Below are 22,976 nucleotides of genomic sequence, written 5' to 3'. Positions count from 1 at the left end.
AAATTGCGCAACTCCGAGTGGATCAAGTTTATGTATACTTTATTTGTTCATTCTTCTTATCATACAGAGTTTTAAGGTTGACTTTCCCCCAAGTAGCAAACTGGTGGCGGGGGGAGAATGAGGGGTGTTGCATGGGCTAATGGGGGGAGGGGGCGATTCTGTTCCAGTTCCTTATCCTTTTTTGGGGCATTTTCACTTAAAGTTAGAGAAGAAATACATAAATTTCTTTCGTATTTGGAGGATGCTCTCTCGCTCTGGGCTTTCGCGCCAGTTCTTCTTTTTAGTAAATTTAATTTTAAACGTGAAACGCAGCACTTCTCGATGGTTATTGTAGTTGTTGTTGTTGTTGCCGATGGTGTTGCTATTGCTGTTGTAGCTGTTCGTTCAAGTTGTTGCCCACTTAAATGTTCCGCCTGCCATTCTCGTGTACGCTGCAATGAGAAGAGTCGCCGAGGCAGGATGGCAGCGAGCCAAAGGAAAACATAATTAATGAACTTTTTAATGAACAGCAGATACAGCTGAATGAATGTGGGCGGGGTTGGTGTGTTGATGGAATGATAGTGGGGGGATTTCGTTTCGGGAGGGGCACAGTTATTCGCGATGGATGCTTTTATTGAGTGCGACAGGTATGGTAATCGAGCTGGGACTTTCCAATGCCGTGTTGTTTAGTTTTATTAGCCAGTAGTTGTTAACCATCGATAGAATGAAGAGCACAAATGCACGCCGTAAGAAGACAAGGGATTTATTGTTATTACCAAAGACCAAACAACAAAATCACTAGTCTTCCATACGGAATGCACTCCCAGGAGAGCCAATCGGTTAGTTATTGTTGAGTTTGGATGGAGTTACGATCAAGCACTTAACTTAACACTTAACACGCCGTATTCCAAATTAATTACGCGCTGCCTTTGGTCGGGTATACATAGGTTTCTTGTGTTATGTGTGGGGTGGTTAGTCAAATGAGAAGGAGTGCATACTTCTTAGTCTGATTGCGACACCAACCTCTGTTGCAGCAGATACTGGGCCATTTGTATTTGCTTGGGCGTGCCCGAGATGGTGATGATGCGATCGTTCGAGTTGGGCAGGGGCTCGTCGATGGTGATGTATGCACTGGACTCGTTGCGAATGCGACGAATGCGGCCGCCTCCCTTGCCAATAATGGCACCAGCCAGCTAAAAATGTTAATACAAATTAATAAAAATTCTATAGACAAAATCAGTACACGATAAAACCACTCACCTCCTTTGGAATGGTGACCTGTGTGCTGTTGTTGGGATCATGACCCTGTGGCACATTCGCAGCAGCATTGGGGCTGCCATTGGGACCACCATTAGCGCCACCGCCTGCATTGAATCCTCCGGCTCCATTAGCACCACCCAGGGCTCCAATGCCTCCGTTATTAGCACTGCCGCCGCTCAATCCGTTGCCCAAGCCGCCGGCTCCACCGGGATTCTGGCCAAAGCTGCTCAAGCTGGGAAGGCTGCTGGTGCCACCCTGGTTCTGGCTAAAGCTGCCCAGGCTTGGTAGGGTATTGCTGCCCTGGGTCTGGCCAAAGTTGCCGGAGTTGCCGCCAAAGTCACTGGGTCCGCCGCCAAAGCCATTGTTGCCAAAGCTGCCGCCACCAAAGGGTCCGCCAGCTCCTCCGCCGAAACTGTTGCCGGCAAATCCGCCAGCTCCACCACCGGTGTTGCCAAAACCATCGACATCGCCGCCTCCACCGTTGGCCCACGGATTGATGAACGGATTGTCGCGCTGTCCCATTCCAGCACCTGCAGCGGCTCCACCAGCGGCACCGCCGAAGCGATCAGTACCGCCACGTCCGCCGGCATTGCCGCGGGCGCCGCCAGCACTGAATCCCCCGCCCCCATTGCCACCGGCTGCTCCGCCGGCGGCACCACCAGCGCCTCCACCGCCATTACGATTGTTGCCCCGCTGACTGGGTCGGGTGCTTCCGCTTCCGGTTCCATAGCCGCCATACTCATCTGCGTAGACGCGGTCAAAGTTCATCGGATCATAGTTGTGTATGGCGCCCTTGATGGGAGTGTCCCGGGTGAGGGTGATCACCTCGCGCACCGCATCGATAACCTGGCTCTGCTTGCCCACGGTCTGCACCACGCGATCCGTGCTCTGCGGCGCCACATTCGAGAAGACCTTCAGGAAGCGGCAGCCAATGCGCTGTAAAATGGAAGAAAAATATACGTTAGTTTTCTGTTAAAAAATGTGTAACCCAAGCTCCTTAAATTTGAAGAGGAAATCACGTTTTTCATACACTCATATAAAAAATCGAAGAATTTTCTTAAAAACTAGAAAATTCTTTCTTAGATTTCCTTTATCTAGAAAGGTTTTCTATATACAAAGGCAAATTTTCTAAAAACAAGAAATTTTTTTTTTTATTTTCAAAGGTATTTTGAATTAATGACGAGATTTCTAAAATTTAGAAATTCATTTTTATGAGTGTACCAATATATATTTCTGATTTTAAGGGGATTCGTTTCAGGTTCTTTTCACTTGTTCATTTTCTGTGAAAAAGATTTTCAATGATTGCCAACTATTCCCAGAAATTCCCTGGAAAAGTCTTGGGAAAAGAGCCCAAAGCAATTTCTCATGGCTGCCATTTTGAGAAATCCCTGTGTGTAGTCCTTTGGCCAAGTGCCGCCTGTGTTTTCCCAGAATTTAGAACAAAAGGACACACACGGAGTATGGCAAATCCTGGTCAAGGTCCATTGAGAGCCGAGTCTAAATCAATTTGGCCATGACACTGCCCCTGGGTCCTGACCCGAAACTCTTCGCATGTGTGTGTGTTTGTGTCCTGCATCCTGGCTCAGCGGGCAATGGCTCCTAATCAGCATGAAGCCACGACGGCAGATGTTGGACATAGTTTCTACCTGCGATTCGGGGCAGCTGTCTGCTCTGCATGTAAAGTGGCAGGAAGTGCTTGTTTCCCCCCTATCTGATGATATCCTCCTCTCTCTCTGATATCTCCGTCTCCTCCTCCCTTCCTTTACCCTGTTTCTGCGGCGGAAGTGTAAATGGGAAATTTGATAGCCACTTAAGAGGGGACGCCGAACAAGAGGCTTGCACTGTGATTTCCGAGCGAGCGAGTGAGTGAGTGTGTGTGTGTTTGGAGGCCCGCTTCCGCTTCAGTTCCCCCCTCGATTCCCCTGGGCCTTGTGCTCCACTCGTCAATGTCCCCTGTCGCCTGCCTGCCTGCGTTTCCCATTTTTATTTGTGACCGCCCGCTTGATGATTGCATCATTCCTAAGCCCATTGCGTGCTGTGTGAGTATGGTGTGGCAATGACCAAAGGCTGCGTCATGTTGCTCCCTGTTCGTCCTCCTCCTCCTCCCTCTCCCAGGCGACAAAACTCGTTGCGTGTGCTCCAGACAACAATGGCGACATCAAAATTCTGAAGTATACCCGCCCCTCCGGCCGCCTTTTGCCCCACAATTGGGGCCTGCTCAATGGCCAGGGGAAAAGCGTTGAGTCACACACAGCCGTAGTGTATAAACACACACGGGACGACGACCGAGTGTTCCATGTCAGTGGTCGGTCAGTGAATCAAAAATTATTAAATTTAAACATGACAACAGAACGGATAGACGACTGTTGTGTGCGTGCGGATCTTGAAATGTAGCATACTTTTGGTCTCCTCACGAAATGCGAATATTATGTAAAAAGCTAAAACTAATGGCTTGGCTATAAAAAAGGAAGCTACCACCAGCTCTCTCACAGTCCGAAACATAAACATTCATTATTTTAATATTTTTGGCGCCCACTGGGGGGTCACTTGAATTTCCCCAATCAGGCGCTTGGTGGCGCCAGTAAGCTAAATAGTGGTTTAAGCGGATATTTAACTTTGCTGAGCTTATGATATTAAGTGTTAGTTTTATTTCACCAGTAGTTGTAATATTTCCTAGTGTTTAAATAACACTTTGTTCAATACCTTTTTTTAAACTATCCACTTTAATCGCGCACATTTTCACACTGTACTTTTCGTATGTACTTCGGTTTAGTTGTGATATATTTATTTTGAACTTATTTAGTTTTTTGTCTGCGAGACTAAGGACTCGGGATGCGAAAGCAGGAACAGGAGCAGGAGCAGGAGCTGGAGCCCGGTGACCGTTCCCGACCAGTGCCAATGTCGAACTAATTGGGTTCAACGATTGCCAGTTGCCATGTAAGGAGACGAAGACGCAGGCAGAGAGAAAAAAATGAAAACACTCGTACACAACCATAGAGCCATGAAAGGCAGAAAGGAATACACATATATATATATAGACAGGAATACACGCACACGCAGAGGAAAGAGAGCTGCGGCAGAGGCCTCTCTGCTTCTTTCCTTCGTCCTGCGGCTGTGGCATTTGTTGTTCCTGTTGTTGTTGTTGTTTGTGTCACGGCAGGCCAAAAAGGAAACGCAGGCTGCTGGGACAGCTGCTGCTCAGCTCCCGCTGGCAGCGAAACGGAACCGGTGTATTTTTCAGCTCTCTTCATTTTCAAAAATAAAAAAAAAACCTAGAGAGGAAACTATCTTAGAATATACGAAGGTTGCATACCCTTGTTCTTTAAATTTAGTACATCTTCATCAGATAACTTAAAATTAAAATGATGCCAAAAACAGTCTTTCAATCTTAATCGAACTCCATCGCGATGCAACCAACAATGATAAAGTAAAGGTATTAAAGGTATCCGAGAATATATAATTTTAAAAATATCTTCATAAATATTTGTTTTAAACCATGACAGAACTAGAAACGACTTCTTAAAAAACTCCCAAAAAACTATTCCTTATATTATGGTTTCCATACTAAACAAAGTTAGGAATTCTATTAAAGATATAAACTTTCAAATACCTCAACAAAACTATAGCACCCTCTGATAAGGTATGGAAACTTAAATTTTTTTCAAAACGCATGCGCAGATGGGAAAGAATAAATAAAACGAAAGCAAATGTTTTGAGCATAATCCAACAACACTACATAACTCTGTACATATGTGTGTTGGCAAGTCGTGAGAGGAAATAAGGGCAACCATTAAACAACAAATTGCCTACGATTGATATGCAGGAAAAAAAATGGGATCAAATCATATATGCAGCAGCATCTAGGACATTCGGGAAGCTCTTCCATTAGGGGATTTTAGCGAGCTTACTAATGCGCTTAAGATCTGCCAGAAGAAGTGGCTCCAGATAGACAGATAGCGGGAGCTCTTCTCAAGAGGATGGCTCTGCGAATGGCAATCAAAATTCACTTACGACGACTGCAATTAAAAAACTTTTACATTCTTATGCACACACGGAAAGACAAGCAAACCAAAAGAGGAAACGAACTTAATTGGAGTACAGTTCATAGCCGTAAGGACAAACCACATCGTATCAGTTACCTAGACTACTCAGTTTTTAAGTTTTAACTTAAAGCGAATTTACCTACAAGAAAATCAGTATATTTTTTAAAAATTTAGGATGAACAGAATGTAAATGTCTTGAAAAACTATTAAACTAGTGTTCAAAAAGCTGTCAAGGCAAGCAAAACGGAAGGAAGCATCAAACTACTTATTTGATGCTCAGCACATCGGCGCAAAATGAACCGGATATTGACGAAATTCCACTGCCTCCGCTGCTGCTCTCCATGCGCCCCGCGAAAAGTTCCCTCTATAAACTTATTAATCAAATGATCAAAGGGAGCCAAACCCAAACCCAAGCGACAACTCGCGCTGGCTGGAGAAATAAAAAAAATTTATCAGGAAACCAGATGTCGCTGCCAGGACTCGTCGTTCGTTCCTCAGCTGCCGCAATCCAAGGAAAGACTACAAAAAGGGTGCCCTTTCTTAACATTTTCTAGGAGCATTCAAGGTTGTGGTAGGTACTCGTTTTTTAATGTCATTATCTTTTAAATTGAATTTCGTGAAAACGAAGTGGAATTTAATGCCCTAATTTAGCTGAATTTCAAGGTCGAAATTGAGATGGGGAGAAGGTAAGGAAATATGAAATAAATATTAGTGTTTGTTAAGATTTTTGAATACATTGGTATAAAAAATCCCCAATTCATAAATTATCATATTAAGTATTTTGTAGATATTTTAAATATTGGAGTACTGTCAATATCAATATCCCTAAAATTAGTTCTGAAATAGGCCTGTACGCTAAACATTTCAGTTCTTCAAGCAGCTAAAATCGGAAGAAAAGAGAAAGAAGCACCCTATATTCCCATATATCCTGCTGCTGCGTGGTATGTTATACGTGTGTAGGTAGCACCTGTTTGGCATTCATTAAGACGAACGGCAAGCAAGCAACAAATGTAAGCCGCAGGCAGCAAGACGGCAAAGGCAGAGCAGGCAAAAGGGGCTGGAACAAAAGCCAATGGCACGCTCAATCCTCAAATGCATTTTAGGGCATTTTGGATTTACGCACACACACAATGGATAGCGGCTGCAGGATCGGATCAGCCCGGTGGAGTCGAAGTAGAAGCAGCTGTCGCTCATTATTATAAGACCCTGACAGATGCCTCTCCTGCCTCCTTGGCACAGGACAACATTTTAATGGGCAGCAATAAGAAACATGAAACATTTGTCTATGAACCGTGAGGTTCGGTCCTATAAATATAGACCTATCTTATATATGGGAAACACATGTCCAAGGAATGCGACAATCTTGGCGCTCAATTGGGGGCTGGAAAATGTATTAAAAATAATCTAATCCAAGCGAAAGGCATACCAGCAGTAGAACTCCCTTTTGGGGAAACGAAATAAAACATAAAGATAGATCTTGGCCCGGGGAAGTAATTATGATAACCCCAAGCGATGAGCACAGGAAAACCGGCTTTGGCAGAAAGTCAGAGCGGGAAACGGCAGAAGGATGATGGCAAATGGCCCAGCGAGTGGAGAGGAAACAGCTGCTGGCAGGGCCAGTTGTTGCCACTGCCGCAACAAAGAAGACAGTAAAGTAACTTCCCTTTTCCTTCAGCCAAGACAAGACAAGAAAAAAAAAGAAGGCAAGAAAAAAGGTAAAAGACAAACAAACACATGCTAGTCGGGGGCAAGCTGAGGATTCTGTTCCATTCCTAATCATCTGCTGTGACCATCAAAGCGGCAGACGGCAGCTGCAAGGATGCTGCTGAGCAGCGAGTCTCGTCTAAGAAACTCATAATAACAAAACAGCAACTCAAGCGACGGAAAGGAGGACAAGATGCTGTTGGAATATACAGAGACGTAAGCTTTTTGTTTGCGCCGCGGACTCGTTGACCTCCATAAAAAACACAGAGCGGCGGAGTGGGGGAAAAATATGAATATGCAAGAGCCTGGCTGCCACTGCCACCATATTATATGCACCTCCAAAGGCGAAAGTGGGTCGTAGCAGGACATCATTCCAATTAAAAGGCCGCCCCACTCATCGCTAATTAATGAGCCAGGACGAACTGCTCCTGCGAGAAAACCCGTGCTTGCCAATTGATTCACTCGGGCGCACAAGTCTCACATTGCAAATTGCGCAATTGAAAAGCGTTTGGCGTGCCCGGGATCCATTTTCAACCCTCCATATCACCACCTGCCGTTCGGAATTCCGGTGAAGAAGAGGCTGGGCTGAAGTGACAAGTGCGTTATGAAAGCCTTGGCACAGACGTCAGCAACAGATTCCCTCCACCACCCAACAACCAACTGAACGCCATTCCGAATCGTCCTCTCATCGATGGAAATGCATTCTACTGTCGCTGTCAGGGAGCCAGGAGAACTATGCGAAGCCCGGAGGAGTTGGAGGCCAGGATGAAGGAGCAACGTACATAACTCGTACAAAGTTTTCGATTTAACCAAGCGCAAAGTTATGTTGACGGGTTTCAGCTTCACGGGACTACTGCCGCAACCGTTCGCTATCGTCAAAAACATGTCACAAATTCCCACTAACTATGCGGGCTTCCTCACGTCCAAACCGGCATCTCCTGGTGTATATGTATATACTTCCTCCCCCCTCTACGTTCCCACTAGTCGGCCATAATAAGCCCAATTAAGTTAGCCTTCATTCGTCATGGCTGGCTGGCCATGTCAGTTGACCGCAGGACACTGGTGTAATACTGGGATGGATGATAGGTCGTGTGAACGCCGCACATGCAAAGGCGGCGCACAACTGGGAATTACATCAGGAATAGCGGAAATACTTGAGCTAAATATGTAATCAGCAGGAGCCTTGGGAGCGGGGCATCAATATGTGACAAGCCGAGTGATACGCGCTCCTTGTCCCCTGTCTATTGCCTGTTGTTTTTTCCCACAGCAAAGTATTGCTTCTGACCTCAATTTAATAATTGGCTCAAATGGAAATAATATGATAGATAATTATTACATAATAATTAGGGCTATGCAGGAAAAATGTCTCTAAATATTCCCCACAAAAAATCGATTGGTAAATTTAACCAATATAATAAATGGTCCATAACCACTGAATTGTCAATTCTAACTATCAAATAGTTACCCTCACAACACACACAACTGACTATTTTATCGTAGTTTTACCATTAAACAGTACCCAAAGGAAAAACAAAATACACGTTACTATTTTTAATGGTATAGTACTTTTTTATAGTTACGTAACTATTCGTATAGGTTAATTTTACTAATCAAGTTTTTTTTTGTGTAGTTAATAACTACTAGTTAGACTATGTTTAAAGCCCTCAAACTACTGAGTAACGTAGCTTTAAATTAAAACTGGCATGACTAATTCACATCAACACATTGGCATGTTACAGATAAGCCCACTTTAATGTGAAAACCTAGTACCAAGGGGTTGACTAAGTCAGATTACACTAGTTTACAGCCGAAATGCTCCCCAGCAATTGATGGCAAATTCTGTTAGTTTTAGACCCCTAGATCACGAAAATAGCACTAATTTTTTTTTCGATGGCACAGTTTTTTTTTAAAGATTTTTTAAAGTTTGAAATGTTAAATTTCGGACTTTTTTCGAATTTCTTCTTATATCTCGGCAGATATCCACTCGGTTGAGCCAGTTTTAGTTTTATTTTAAAGTCAATAGATCAGAGCTTAACTTTGCCATACAGATCAATATGATTGGATGAGTAATGGCAGCGCAGAAGCTTGACAAAGATGAAAAATGTGTTTTTAGGTCGACTGTAAGTCGGCTGTATATATCGTAAAAACTCGAAATAAATCCGTTGAAAAATCATAATGGGTACAAACTTAAAGTTTAGATCCTACCGAATAAAACAAACCGAATATGGCCCAAATCCATGGAAAACTGGATTTATGGTGGATTTTTAAAGTTCGGATTTTTCTACTTTTTTCGGATGACAGAGTCCAAATTTAAGATTTATCATAGGCGGCGACATGTAAACAAAAATAATTGGTGTTGGCAGCCGGGTCACTAAATAGCTAAATCAGATATTTAAAAGCTAGAAAATTATTAAAGTGAATTTAATTTTTGAAATTAAGGTTACTTTTTTCATAAAAATGAATTATCCAAATGGATAGTACTTAATTAAAAATACTCACAGTCATAACGCAAGCAATTTTATGTTTTAAAGGAATTTTCAGAACTTAAATTTATTTTATAATTTTCTAGCTTTTAAATTTAGCTATTTTTTGACCCGGCTGCCATCACCACTCATTTTTGTTTACATGTCGCCGCCTATGATAAATCTTAAATTTGGACTTTGTCAATCGAAAAAAGTGGAAAAATCCGAACTTTAAAAATCCACCATAAATCCAGTTTTCCATGGATTTGGGCCATATCCGGCTTGTTTTATTAGGTAGGATGTAAACTTTAAGTTTGTAACCATTATGATTTTTCAACGGATTTATTTCGAGTTTTTACGATATATACAGCCGACTTACAGTCGACCTAAAAACACATTTTTCATCTTTGTCGAGCTTCTGCGCTGCCATTACTTATTCAATCATATTGATCTGTATGGCAAAGTTAAACTCTGATCTATTGACTTTAAAATAAAACTAAAACTGGCCCAATCGAGTGGATATCTGCCGAGATATAAGAAGAAATTCGAAAAAAGTCAGAAATTTAACATTTCAAACTTTAAAAAATCTTTAAAAAAAAAAACTGTGCCATCGAAAAAAAAATTAATGCTATTTTCGTAGTCTAGAGGTCCAACACTAACAGAATTTGCCATCAATTGCTGGGGAGCACACCAAGAATATTATTTTGTAAACTAGTGTTATGATTCCTCTTTATGGTTCTTATCGCACTAAAGCATTAAACTAATTTATGGAAATGGAATTACATTTAGTTACTCACATCGCGTATCTCCTTGATCTTTTGTCCACCTTTGCCAATGACGCATCCGGCCAAGCTCTGATGGATGAGTAGACGCACATCAAAGTCCTCGTCGCGCTGGGCGGACAAAATAAAAGTGGGTTATCAGTAGGTATCGCTATAAACATAGCGCCATGCGAGCCACTTACCTCCTCAAAGTATTTCAGCATTTCGGTGATTATCTCCAAAGTGGACTCTATATCCGCCGATATTTGGATGGTTCTGTTCGAGCGGTTAAACGTGCATAGAAATTGGTTTGTTTTTTATATAGTGAGAGTTGGCGAAAAAAGAGAAAGAAGTGAGGGGAAAACGCATATTAGAATAGAACATTAACTGGAAATTATTTTAGGTCTAGACATTGTGTTCTTTTTATATATTTTCTTTTGTTTATTTCGGGAGGACCATAGAACAAACTTTGGTAGAGTTTTTCGGTGAGATAGAGAGAACAAGAGGGCGAGCAAGTGAGATTCAGTCCCTGTTGCCATGTATCAAACAACAATACCACACAAGGACACACAAGACGCTTGCTGGGAATTCGATGTGGACAAATGGATGATCTCAGGCCAGCGGATCGGCTCTTGGCTCTTAGCTCTTGGCTGATTTCAGATTAGAGTTCGGTGGAAAGATACCATAGGCCGTGCATTTTGGGATGGGTTAATCGGGGTACTTGCGGTGCATTGCGGATTAGTATGCGATTAGGATTCGGATTAGCCATAGAGCGAGTTCGAGACCGAGCTGGTTATAAATTGTGGCAAGCTTGGTTGCAAAACTACTACAGATACGGATCACAGATCGGGACACCTAGTGCCTGTTCTTGGGATAAGGAGACACATCACAATGATCATGTAATATATTTATAGATGGGTACAACTAGCGCATACAGGACATACAGAGAGAGAGAGAGTTCTAAATGGGCTAAGGCTATGGCTAAGGCTAGGGCTTTAAAACCGAGTCCCACTCGGTAAGGTGCCTTCGAATCCACACACAATATACGAGAGTTTAGGATATATGCATTGGAGAGATGCGGTTATAATCTAGTAATTGGTAAAAGGATAAAGATTTGTTGTGGTTTACCGTTCGGGGCCTTGGGAATCGTCGACAGACACAGTGGCTTTATACTGTGCCCCACATTATTCACACATTTTTGGAGACACGGGCGGGCAGGCAGGCGGGCGGTTGATGGGCGGGCGGACGGGCGGTCGGGCGTTCGGTTTCAGTTTTCGGTCGATGGGCGGGCGGGCAATCAGACAGGCGGGCGGGCGGTTGGTCGATGGACGGGCGATTTAGTATTTTTTTTTATTGGTTGATTAATTCGCCGTTTCGGTTTTCATATACATATATAAAGAGGTATTTCACACAGGGAGGGGGAGGGCACCCACACAGATACAAACCCACATGGCACATGGAAATGGGGATTCGTAGGCGTATGTATACAGATATTATAGAATATATATAGGCGTTTATAGCCAAATTTTGTAGCATAGTGCACGGCAACAGGGGGTGCAAATTGATTCAATTCGAGTTCGAGTTCGGGTTCAAGTTCGGATTCAGATTCAGATTCGGATTCAGATTCGGGTTTCGACATCGGGCCAGGCCAGTTTCAGTTTCAGATTCAGATACGGATACAGATTTTGATCCGAGATTACCCAGGACATATAGACCAGAGACCATGGACCAGCGGTGCAGAGTGATGGTGCGGGCGGGCGGGCGATTATTGGTTGGTTGGAGGTTCGGTTCGATTCGATTCGATCGATAAAGTTCGGTTCGATTCAGATGAGCGGTTGAAGATTTTTGTTGGGCGTGCGAACCGACGACAGTTTGGTTTATTTTTTTGATTTTGATTTTTGGTTTGTTCAAATCGAAATCGATTTGTTGGTTACATATGGGGTGTACGCAAGAATAGAGAGAGAGAAGAGAGAGAGAGAGAAAATTGTTCATTTAGTTAAAAAGGTTAATTAGCGGTGTAAATTTATCGTTTTATTTTCATGTTGTTCTTATTGAGTTATACAAAAAACTGAATTTTTGTCCAGGTTTTGATTAAATAAAGCGCCTGTAGTATATATTACATATTGCATCCAAGCCTGATGTATTTTTATATTCCCCTAAGATTGGTTTTTATTTTCGAAATTTTTGACTTTTTGAGTAACGAAACGATAAATAAAGAGAAACAGAGATTCGAAAAACGGTAGCCAAACAGAGAAAGTGAGAGATAGAATGAGAGAAAGAGAGCGTTAGCTGAGTGCAAGGACCCGGAGTTAGTGAGAAGCGTGTTGATCGTCGACTTGGTTTTCGATTTCTCGAGGACATCCGCCACAGATCGAGATAGAGATATAGTGGGGAAGAGAGAAAGAGAGAAGGGGAAGTTGGGGGACCGAGAGACAAGACAGGGTGCTCTATGGACTCGGTGTTGGTTTCGGTTTTTGGGGATTTCCACTGCTCGAATTTGAGCTGGAGAATTGGACGGCTGCCAGAGACAAAGTCGAGAGAATTGAGATAGAGGTGGAGAGAGTGGGAGACAGAGAGTTCGCCAGAGAGACACACAAGGACAGAGGCAGACGTTTCGGGATTCACTGGGGGGGACATGGATTCGATTTGGTTATTTTCGCTTGTAAGTTTCTAATTTGTGGTGCAACAAATAAAACATAATTGTAAATAATACTAGACGCTTCAATAGTGAATTATGCAGTTTGTTTGTATGTCTATCTTTTTTGTTTTTTATGGTGACTATGGGGTTTATGTGTTTATAGTACCTGAGTCCTCATCTTCTGGATGTGCTGTCCTCCTTTGCCAATCACTGCGCCAGCAATCTGTGGAGGAACAAAAAAGAAAAATAATAGTTCGGGGCTCGTTAATTATAGGTATTAAATGTGAGTGCTTAATTTATTCATTGCCAACACACTTACACTGCTGGGAATCAGTATGCGTACGGTCTCCTCGTTGCGGCGGTTGCGCTTCTGGTCCTGTGGTCCCTCCCCTGCATCGTTCATTTCACGCTTCATTCTCAGTCTCTCTGCAATCGGAAAAGCGGAATTCGAAACACGATTAATCTCGCAATTGTTTAGCCAACTATGTTGATCTTTGGCCAGTTTCGGTTCAACTGACACATAAAATCGAACTGCCACTGCCTCGAGTCAACAAATCTCGGCAGTTGTAAAGCATTGTGGGTCGAACAGAGTTGTCACTTGAGCTACTGAGCAAATCTGGCTTTAACTTATCATTATATTTCATAAGCTGAAAATCTATTAAAACTGAATTGATTGATCTTCAAGATAATATTTGTATATAAACATAAAAAATGTTTATATTGAAAACGCTTCCGACGAGATAATAATATTGAAAACAATATTTTAAAAAGTGATAATTTTTAAGAAACTTAGTACCAATTTTTTTTTTAAAACACTTAAAATAGTTTTTAAGTTTTATCACAATTAATAAAAAATCATTAAGGGTGTAATAAAAAAACAAAAGCTTTATGAAACAACCCCATACTAGCGGTTTATAAATTTCCTTTTAAAGAATTGCCATCACTGATTAACAGATTCAGACAAGGCATGAGGTGAGTCGCAGGTTTGATGTCGTTTTTTGCCCACCGCAATTGAATAACAATTTAATTCAGTTTCCATTTCAGAGCTAAGCTCAGAGTCGACCCGATCTGGTTCGTGCCGCAGCTGCACTTGACTGCGATTCATCTAACAGCCCCGCGTTGCACTTCCAATCTGGGTGGCATCAATCATCAAGTATACGCCCTGTGCCTCACAAGCCCCCGAAAGCCCAGAAAGCGGAAATGCCAGACAACCAACGCTCAAACGAAACCCATATATATTATTTCTATAAAAATATTAATGCATAGCACTGCATATATGATTTATATACAAATGTTTGCATAAATAAGCAAACCAGCAGCATGTGCAATAACAATACAAAATGTAACGAAAAATTATAAATTTATAGAAAGGGAGCCCGGGGCAGTGGGTGAGAGTCTGGTACAACAATTGCGGGCCTTTGTGTGGAACGATCTGCCCACAACAATAAGATGAAATCCCTCGTTTTTTCCTGGCACTACAGGTTTTGTGTTGTACTCTAAAACTGAGTATCTCAACTATTCCAAAATGAATCCTGGCTTTTCTGACAAGCCTAGCCTTTATATAATGAAAATTACTATATTTAGGACATTTAGTTATTATGTTTTTAACATGATAAAATCTGTATAAAATTTACCATGTTTCAGTAAGTATATCATTTTTAAAAGCAAAATGTTTATAATTCCTATATTAACTAAATACGTAATACAAATTGTAGAGTATTTTTACATCGATGAATCAAACTCAGTTCAGCTTTTGTTTTATATTTCGTGGTTTCACATGTCAAAACGTCAATTGTCCAAGCTGCTGTGGCTGCTGTTAAGTTGTCAAAAATCTGTTCAGTATAACAATAAACAAACAGCGGCGACGGAAGATTAAATGAATTTTTTTGAGGGCCCAAGAGGAGGCTCTAAAATTGACTCGGCTTGAAATTGAAATTGTTGAGCGATGAAGTACAGGTGGTGTGTTAAATTATGTGGTGTGCGCGTGGGAAGAGCTTAAGAAAGGGTAGCCACCTCTCGAATTCGAGGTCTTTGGATGGTGATGCAATTGAATATTGCTAGAATTTGCCCAGCGGACTGGAAATCTTTTTCGTAAGCGGTTGTCTGCTAAAGTTAAATTGGACTTGAAAAGGGGAATTCTACGAAGAAATAAATTATTTTCTTTCAACTTTCTAACAGCTCGCGAATAGCAACGTAATATTTTGTTTTATTTAAAAAAGAAAAAAATATAAAATTGGGCACTTTTTAAAATAGGATAGTATTTCGTTTATCACCAATTTACCTTTTTATTTTTTATAAAAATATCACAAGTTTCCACTAATTTTATTTTATATTTGGCAAATATCTTATAGATTTTCTTTTCACATTCACAGACTTTTTCCAGTTATGTAACACTAGGGATCTAAAGATCCAACCAAGAGCAAGTGCAGAAAGCACCGCCCGAGAGTCCTGTACAAAAACTAATGAATACGATTTACCAGAACTGGGGCTATTTATACCGGAAAAGCCATATATTAATGCCTAAGGGCTGACCAATCGGAAGCTATAGGATCGCTATATGGACAGCGGAAATCGTCGACCAATAGAAATTGTACAAATCAAGTGACAATACTGAAAACAGGGGAAGTTACCGCTTTTGGACACCGGATGCTAGGCAACCAGGATAATTGTACTGGATTGACCATAACAGAAGCTCTATACGGACTATAGAATAGATAAGTTCCTATGTACGAATACCCTATATACCGATATACTATAATGGTATCATGGGGGGAAAATGCATTTTTTTATTGGAACTTTACATATGTGAAATATGGATTTATTATATAAAATTGGCTCCTCTCTAACCCCGACCAAAATGTGTGGGATATGTATATATTATATAGACCCACAAATTGTATGGTCATTTTCTGTACATATGTGGGGCTGGGTAATGAATTTTAAGTTCGACATTAGACTAATAACCAGGGGTTCGAAATGGGCACAAGAAGTGCAGTTTTCTTGCAGCTATATGCCGTTCCTATGGAACTTCAGCTGATGTTTTCCCATTATGCATATTTCAAAGGCTAAGTAAACGGATCATCAAAGGAGTGAGCTATAGCAAAGTTGGGGCAAAATGAGGCGGAATCCGTTTGTCTAAGATAGCAAATCGTTTAACTATTGATAGAGCAATCGCCATATAGGGTCCCCCGACTAAATGCCTGTGAAATGCAACAAATTGCGCTGACCTGGACAAATATCATTATGGGGGCGGCCCACCATATTGCCGATGACGTGGCTTTAGACAGGGCGTTCATTATACCAAGGGTTCCACTGACGCATATGCATTATTCAGGCAAATTGCAATAATTTTAAAACTCCACCGTCCTTTCAAGATGAACTCCCCCAAGACATACGTGTTCCACATAAAGAATGGGGACACCCGATCTAATAACTAATGAAACTCTGGGAGTATTAACAGTTGTTCCCAACGGGTTGGTAAACTAATTATAGGGTAATTTCTGTGACAGAGTTTGTAGACCATTGTAAATTGGAAATTCATAGACCGAAGGAGCAATTTAAGAGCGGAATTGGAGTGTAGATTGCTTGCGTCTTTAATATCACCTCTTTGATTGCAGTTTGCGGTCATATGGACGATAGAGCAACTTTTCCCAGCCAGAAATGACACAGCTTCCCAGGACCAAGGACTGCAAGTGAGGCACAGGGAAACAAAAAGAGAAAAGAAAGGGGAAGAAAGGAGAAAGTTAGGAAGGCTGTTCGCATTCCTGAAAGTGACATAAATGACAGGTAAGCAATTATGTGAAAATCATTTGATTGCTGTCCACATCCTGTTCAAATAGCTTTTGACAGCGCACACGCGTCCAACCAACCACCTAACCCACCTCCCTACAGCCCACCCACCCACCGCTCCACCCATCCCGGAGCCACAACAACAATAAAGGACAATAATTTAAGTTGGTCTCGGCCAGGTGAGCGCTTGAAACTTTTTTTTTCGTGCATGTATCCCCTCAGGCCAATACACTAATACGCAGGTGGGCTGGCTGACCACAAAAACGCAAACACAACAACTACAATGGCAGGAAAGAAAAACAAAATAAAGGCAAAAGGGGGCGGGGCGGCGAAAGGGGAACAGTTGGAGAGTTTATGTCCAGCGAGACGTGGCAAGCCACATGAAAACGCGGTTTGTGGCTACCCACCGAAAAGCAGGCGAAAAAAAAACAGGAAAGAAAGCTATTTTCAGCAATCGGAAGTTTAAATACCCTTCCTAATATAACAATAAAGATTTAAGATAAATTCCTTAAACCGATAGTTCCTAATAGGAACTTCCTGTAGCTGCATGCGATTTGTAAAAAATTATATTTTTAAATCGTAAAAAGAAGAGAAGAAGAAACAGCATTACAAACTGCTAACTGTAATTACATTATGGTCTTGCGGTTGTATAAATCCAAAAGAGCCGCATTATGTAAATATTTTAAGTCCTTTGCGTGACACTTATCAAAATCTAGCACACATATAATACATATAATAATTCTTTAAAATTGTTCAATTGCGAAATTCGTGAGTTACATATAAAAACAAATTATCTGAGTGTATACTCATAATAATATTTAGTTCGGGCAGAGAAATATGGCAATTTTCACTCATCAATTGATGCTGACCTGAAAAACGATTATAGATTTGGACATTTCAATTCTATCTGCTACATAGTTTTTAGCAGGGGGTAAAACGAAAAGTAAATATAATTGAATATTTTTTGTCGGTTTTATAACCTTTGTTTTTCTATAAGGTATTTAAGTTTTGAAGAGTGAACAGCGGAACCGATAATAAAGTGTCATCTTTATCTGTCTTGCATCGTCCCTATTTCTGCGATTATCACTTAAATAGAATAATGCCAAACCAATCTGTAGTAATTTGACAACTGTCAATTCAATATTCATGAGCTTAATCACAAAAAAAGAGTACAAAATTGTGAAGATGTAAAATTACAATAACCACGAACACTGGTAAGTGCTTATTTAATAGTTAAAGAGTTTGGCTTTGAATAACAACCAATTGTTATTTGTTTGCCAAATTTTCTATCCTAACCTATCTACAAATCCCTAAACTAAAACCAATTTTATTAGGAAAAATGACAAATATGAATATACGATTGGTATTTCTAGCAGTAATTTTAAATTTAAGGAAGTGCCATATAACAGTCGTGTCACGTTTGTATCTGTCACGTGTGTGTGTTCACGCCTAAAGTCGTCCTGTTTCCTGCGCCATGCTTTTTGCCAGCGTAATTGGGTGGTGGGTGTATGCGTTTCAACTCTATAATTTAGCGGAAAAACAGCTAATGGACGTCATGTCTAACCAAAAAAAAAAAAAAAAAAAGAGCCCGCAACCAGAGGAAGGAATCAGGTTGAGGATATGGCCACAAAAGTTGGGGGCCATAAGCGGAAATGCATACAATTGACAATTCTCATCGCCCTCGCGCTGCGTGTGTATTTGTATGTCCTGTTTGTGCTCTGTGGCCTGTCCACTTCAAGGCTTTTATGGACATGTCAGCGTGCTTAGCGGGCAGACTGAACCCCCTCCCCCACCAACCTATCCCCCCATCGCGTGAGACCCTATAAATCGGGCGGAGGGGGTATAATGGGGAGTTCAGCTGGTCCCTGCGCTAATAACTAATGTGCTTATGGCGTGTGCCACCATGTAGTGGTTGCTGCTCTATCCCACAGTATTCTATTCTAGTCCATTCTATCCTGTGCTGTTGGGTTCTGTTCTGCCGTCCTGCTGGGTTCCCGGCCAACTTCCACATTCTGATTACTATAGTTCGACTTGTCTTTGGCTTCTACACGTAAAGAAATATATATGTTATTTATTTTTTTTTAGAAATATTTACATATTTAATGTAAGTTTTATTATACCCTTGTAGAGGGTATTATAATTTCAGTCAGATGTTTGCAACGCAGTGAAGGAGACGTTTCTAACCACATAAAGTATATATATTCTTGATCAGCACCAATAGCCGAGTCTATCTAGCCATGTCCGTCTGTCCGTCTGTCCGTTTCTATGCGAACTAGTCTCTCAGTTTTAAAGCTATCGCGATGAAACTTTCCCGAAGGTCTTCTTTCTATTGCAGGTAGTACATATGTCGGAGCGAGCCGGATCGGACCACTATATCTTAAGGCTCCCAAACAAATATAAGAAAATTCATTGTAACTTTGTAGGAAGTAGGCGTTTTGATTCTTGACTACTTAAAAACAAAATTGAAATAAATCGAAACGCTGAATCTGGAATCCCTGGAACTACACCGAGTGAGTATTCTTTTATCTACTAGGGTATATAAGCTTCGGCTGGCCGAAGGTAGCTTCCTTTCTTGTTTTTAATTTAATTTGTTAAAAGCATATCAAACTTTTCCTATTAATATTGAAAACAAAAACAAAAATAAATTTTAGATAATCAATACACACTCAAAACCTTTAGCGCAATGAATATGCTACCATCTACAGCTATGACAAATATATTTACAAAGCTTTAATCGCCTGAAATGAATCATCTCTTATCTAACCTTATTAAAACCGTTTTATATTAATTATTAAAATTGCAAGATATTTTTTTTGGTGTGCATTCACCCCTTCACAATCGGTCAACCCCTAAAGTTGTTGCATTATTAAAAGGCTTCGATTGAAAAGTACTTTTCTTCTTCCCAAACCAATTCCGGACACAACTCCATTCTTCATCGGACCCTTTATTGCTTCGGCTTTATCTATTTCTGCGTTTGTCAACTGCATCTCTCGAAATCCATCGTTAGCTAATTAATTGGAAATATAAGAATTGTCTTGCTGCAATGGAAATACCAGTCAAGGTTTGAAAATCAATAAAACTGGCTTGAATACGAAACGTGTTTCAAGTGTTTTTTGTTTTGCGATTTGCATAAAAATATTGGCGCTTCTTCTTTACAGCATTTTTCGTCTGTCATTCGAGACAAAAGCCATCGAAAATCATTGAGTGGAACATGTTTTGCGAATGCGATTGAGAAGAGAGAAGAGATTACCATCAAATGGTACTTGTGAGGTCAGAAATAAACATTTCGATGGTGCAGCCAACCAGCATAGTTAGCCCATATAAACCGAGTATAAATTCTATAAAGTCTCCTAAATGCGGGCCAAGTTAACCTCTTAGTATGTGGTCTTTGCTTGTATCAGAAAATATATTCATGTGGGAAATCAACAACATCAAAGCGACCTACATACATCCGACAACCAATTGCGGAACAATTGCAGCTTCACGGTACTTGTTTTTATTTATTATTTATTTTATTTGCCCATGTTGGGGAGGATTGTATTGAAAATATGGCAAACAAAATACATTCCTTTAAATTATACAAGCGATACAGAAAACTAAGCTACTACTAAGCTACACAGAAAGTTAAAAAAGTAAAATTTGCGAAATGGAGACAATAAATTAGAGAATATAGGCCGATACAGAGGAGAAGTGGCATGAAATATTTAATATTTTATTTTTTCGATATTTGGCCTTTTGATTTTGAGTAAAGCGGCCAGCAAACATACCGATGCTTCTGGTCATGTTCTGTATTTAACGATGACAAAATGCAAAAGCTCGCTAAACAAGCTGCAAACCGTATATCGTGGGAAATAGAGTATTGAGAATTATTATTGAGATTGATTACATAAAACTATTTTTAAATAATAAAGCAATATAGCTCCAAATATGTTTAGACGAGGGATCTTATTGAAAATCAATATACTTCAGCTTTAAATGCTTTGTATTCCCAAAAAGACTGTGACAAAAAAACTTCTGTAAGTTATGGCATTTAATATAAAGTGTTTCAACAAATTGTGAAAAATGATAGGTAAGTTTCTTATTAATAATTTGATAAAAAAAATTAGTTTGTACAAAGGAAATATGGAAATACATTCGTTATCCTTGTTGCATAAGAAGTGTAAGTACAATATAATTGCTACAATATATTAAAAATATCAATGTAAGTAAACTGTATCTTCATTAGTTTTAAAAAAGTCTAAAAGTCCTATCTCTCTTGTAAAGCTTTAAAAGAGATTTTAATGATCATACGGGCAGAAAAATGGTATTACCCAGAAACCCTTTAACTCTTCGGCCTAACAAATATTTCATAAATAAACAAAACGTCATTCTAAGGTGTGTCACAGAAATCTCTTTCTAACGAAAGCCAACAAATTGGTGTCAAAGAAAATTTCTCAAGTTATTTGAAAACCAAATAACCAACTGAGGGACACCAACAAGCGATAACCACCGCAAAATCTCAAGATCTTAAACTCAGATATATTTTTTTAATAGTCAATAAACTTTTTATACCCACTATTTGGTAATTTTTGGTCAAACAATTTATACTGCACAGCTTTTACGCCAGAATTCAGTTCAATGTCAATGAACGCGCGCAAATAGCCGCGAAATATCTTTGGTATTGCTTCACTCGAAATAAATGCTAGAGACACGAAAATAACTCAGCCACACAAGGCAAATAAAAGCGAATTTTTTGCACAAAACTGGAAATCTAAACAAAGACAAAGGAGAATTCGTCGCAATTGCCAGACGAAGAACGAAAAGCAAAAGTTGCAGAATTGCTGGGAAGATTTGGATTGTGAGAAGAGAGATGTTACTAAAAAGCTTGAAATGCCATTGGGTTAAGAGGGTTGGTGGAGAAAGGGGGAGTGAGAAGAAAGGCAGTTAGGAAGAGAGGAAGGTAAGTAGGTGGTAATGAGCTGCACCCAGCCAAAAGCAACAACAACAATCAACTCCTATTGAACGTATTTTTCTGTTTGTCTCTCTCATTAGCTCTTTCGCCATTTCTTCTGCTGCCTCTCTTTCTACCTCATCGATTGATGCTAAAACAACAACAACAATGGGGCCTAACTATGAATAAAATATAGGTTAGGCCTTTTCCTTATTTGTAGAAAAGTCGTCGAGCGTTGAACTCTCGTCGTAGCGTGGGAGTTTTGTTTTTGAAGTAACGAAACTATTTTGTTTTGATTTTATCTCTGTAAATTATAATGAAATTATATGCGCCGGTAACCGCGTGGAGATAAAAAGAAAAAAACGCGGAAAACGGAAAAAGAGAAAAGTAAAAAATGAGAAAAACAAAACAAGCGACCAAAGCGGATGGGCAAAAGATAAAAACAACAACTGCGACTCTGTACTTGGAGTAAAAGCCGGCATGCGTGCGAGCGAGCGAGAGAGACTCACGGCGGGAGAGCGAGAGAGAGCTAGGAATATTTCTGTGCCCTGGTGGTTGTAAAAAAAAACTGTAAAAGTGAAGCGCCGAAGCCAAAAGAACGATTTGCGGGGGGCGGAGTGGGGCGGTGGTTTCCACTAAAAAGCGAGGAAAATCGGCATGTATTGGCGAAACTTTTTCGCAGAAAATGTATTCGGGAAAACACAACACCGCACGCACACACACACACAATCGCACTGCTTTTAGCCTGGTTTATTTGCCTCGCAAATTCGCTTTTCTTTCGCGTCCCCCAGACAAAAAAATAAAGGAAAGGAAAACTCACCTATCGGGATGCCTTTGTTTTTTTCAGCTGCTACTATGCTGCTGCCACCAAACCTAGTCACTCAATAGTCCAATTGTTATTCAACACGCCTTTTTCGCCACTTAATGCTGGCTGGTAAAATATTATTTAAAATATGTATAGCACAAACACACGAGAGTTAAAATGCACAAAAAAGTTAGAGAGGCATAGTAAAATGGCGTTTCATTGTGTTATCGATGGGGCACAATCGATAGATATCGGCTGGAAACGAGGATTTCACACTGCTATAATCAATGAAATACTAAAGTTAAATACCAAAAATAAAAAGAAATTACTTTTTGTTGAAACTTAAATTGTTGATTATTTGAATTCACTCTTCTAAACTTACTGCACTGCAATTATATTTCTTAAAAATTTATAAAATCTACTACTCATTGAAAACCCAAATCGGTACATATTTTAAATCCATAATTTAAAACAAATTTCATTTAATATTTAGTAAATAAAAATTATATGTGTAATGTTCATATTTTTAACATTTTCTGACCGTTTGATAAAATACATTTCTTTTCCTAGTAACCAAAAATATTATTTTATATTGCAGTGTGAAT

General features: G+C 40.3%; 1 protein-coding gene across 3 annotated transcripts; it reads right to left on the bottom strand.

Annotated features, from left to right (window-relative positions):
• Positions 1-22: 22 nt before the first annotated feature.
• On the bottom strand, positions 23-22,585 carry HnRNP-K (Heterogeneous nuclear ribonucleoprotein K). 3 transcript variants are annotated; one of them, XM_017147802.3, is made up of 9 exons: positions 22,387-22,585; positions 13,167-13,273; positions 13,014-13,070; positions 11,338-11,381; positions 10,413-10,485; positions 10,246-10,341; positions 1,240-2,175; positions 978-1,172; positions 23-431 (listed from the first exon to the last, which is right to left on the bottom strand). In XM_017147802.3, the coding sequence occupies exons 2-8, from the start codon at positions 13,260-13,262 to the stop codon at positions 981-983; spliced, it is 1,494 nt and encodes a 497-aa protein (XP_017003291.1). In that variant the 5' UTR covers positions 13,263-13,273; positions 22,387-22,585; the 3' UTR covers positions 23-431; positions 978-980. The 3 variants fall into 3 exon arrangements, with proteins under 3 accessions (XP_017003291.1, XP_017003288.1, XP_070068402.1); XM_017147799.3 differs by having other exon boundaries at positions 1,003-1,172; positions 22,387-22,584; XM_070212301.1 differs by lacking the exons at positions 11,338-11,381; positions 13,167-13,273; positions 22,387-22,585 and having other exon boundaries at positions 1,003-1,172.
• Positions 22,586-22,976: the final 391 nt, after the last annotated feature.

The sequence above is a fragment of the Drosophila takahashii genome, chromosome 2R (genome assembly GCF_030179915.1).
Source record: "Drosophila takahashii strain IR98-3 E-12201 chromosome 2R, DtakHiC1v2, whole genome shotgun sequence".
Classification (NCBI taxonomy): domain Eukaryota; kingdom Metazoa; phylum Arthropoda; class Insecta; order Diptera; family Drosophilidae; genus Drosophila; species Drosophila takahashii.
This window is presented reverse-complemented; position numbering and strand designations above follow the sequence as displayed.

Excerpts from the sequence above, each read along its gene's own strand:
- HnRNP-K (XM_017147799.3), bottom strand. The coding sequence starts at position 13,262 with ATGAAGCGTGAAATGAACGATGCAGGGGAGGGACCACAGGACCAGAAG. Across the intron at positions 11,382-13,013 it reads TCCAGAAGATGAGGACTCAG|TATAAAGCCACTGTGTCTGT; the intron begins GTACTATAAACA and ends TGTGGGGCACAG. Across the intron at positions 1,173-1,239 it reads AGGTCACCATTCCAAAGGAG|CTGGCTGGTGCCATTATTGG; the intron begins GTGAGTGGTTTT and ends TAACATTTTTAG.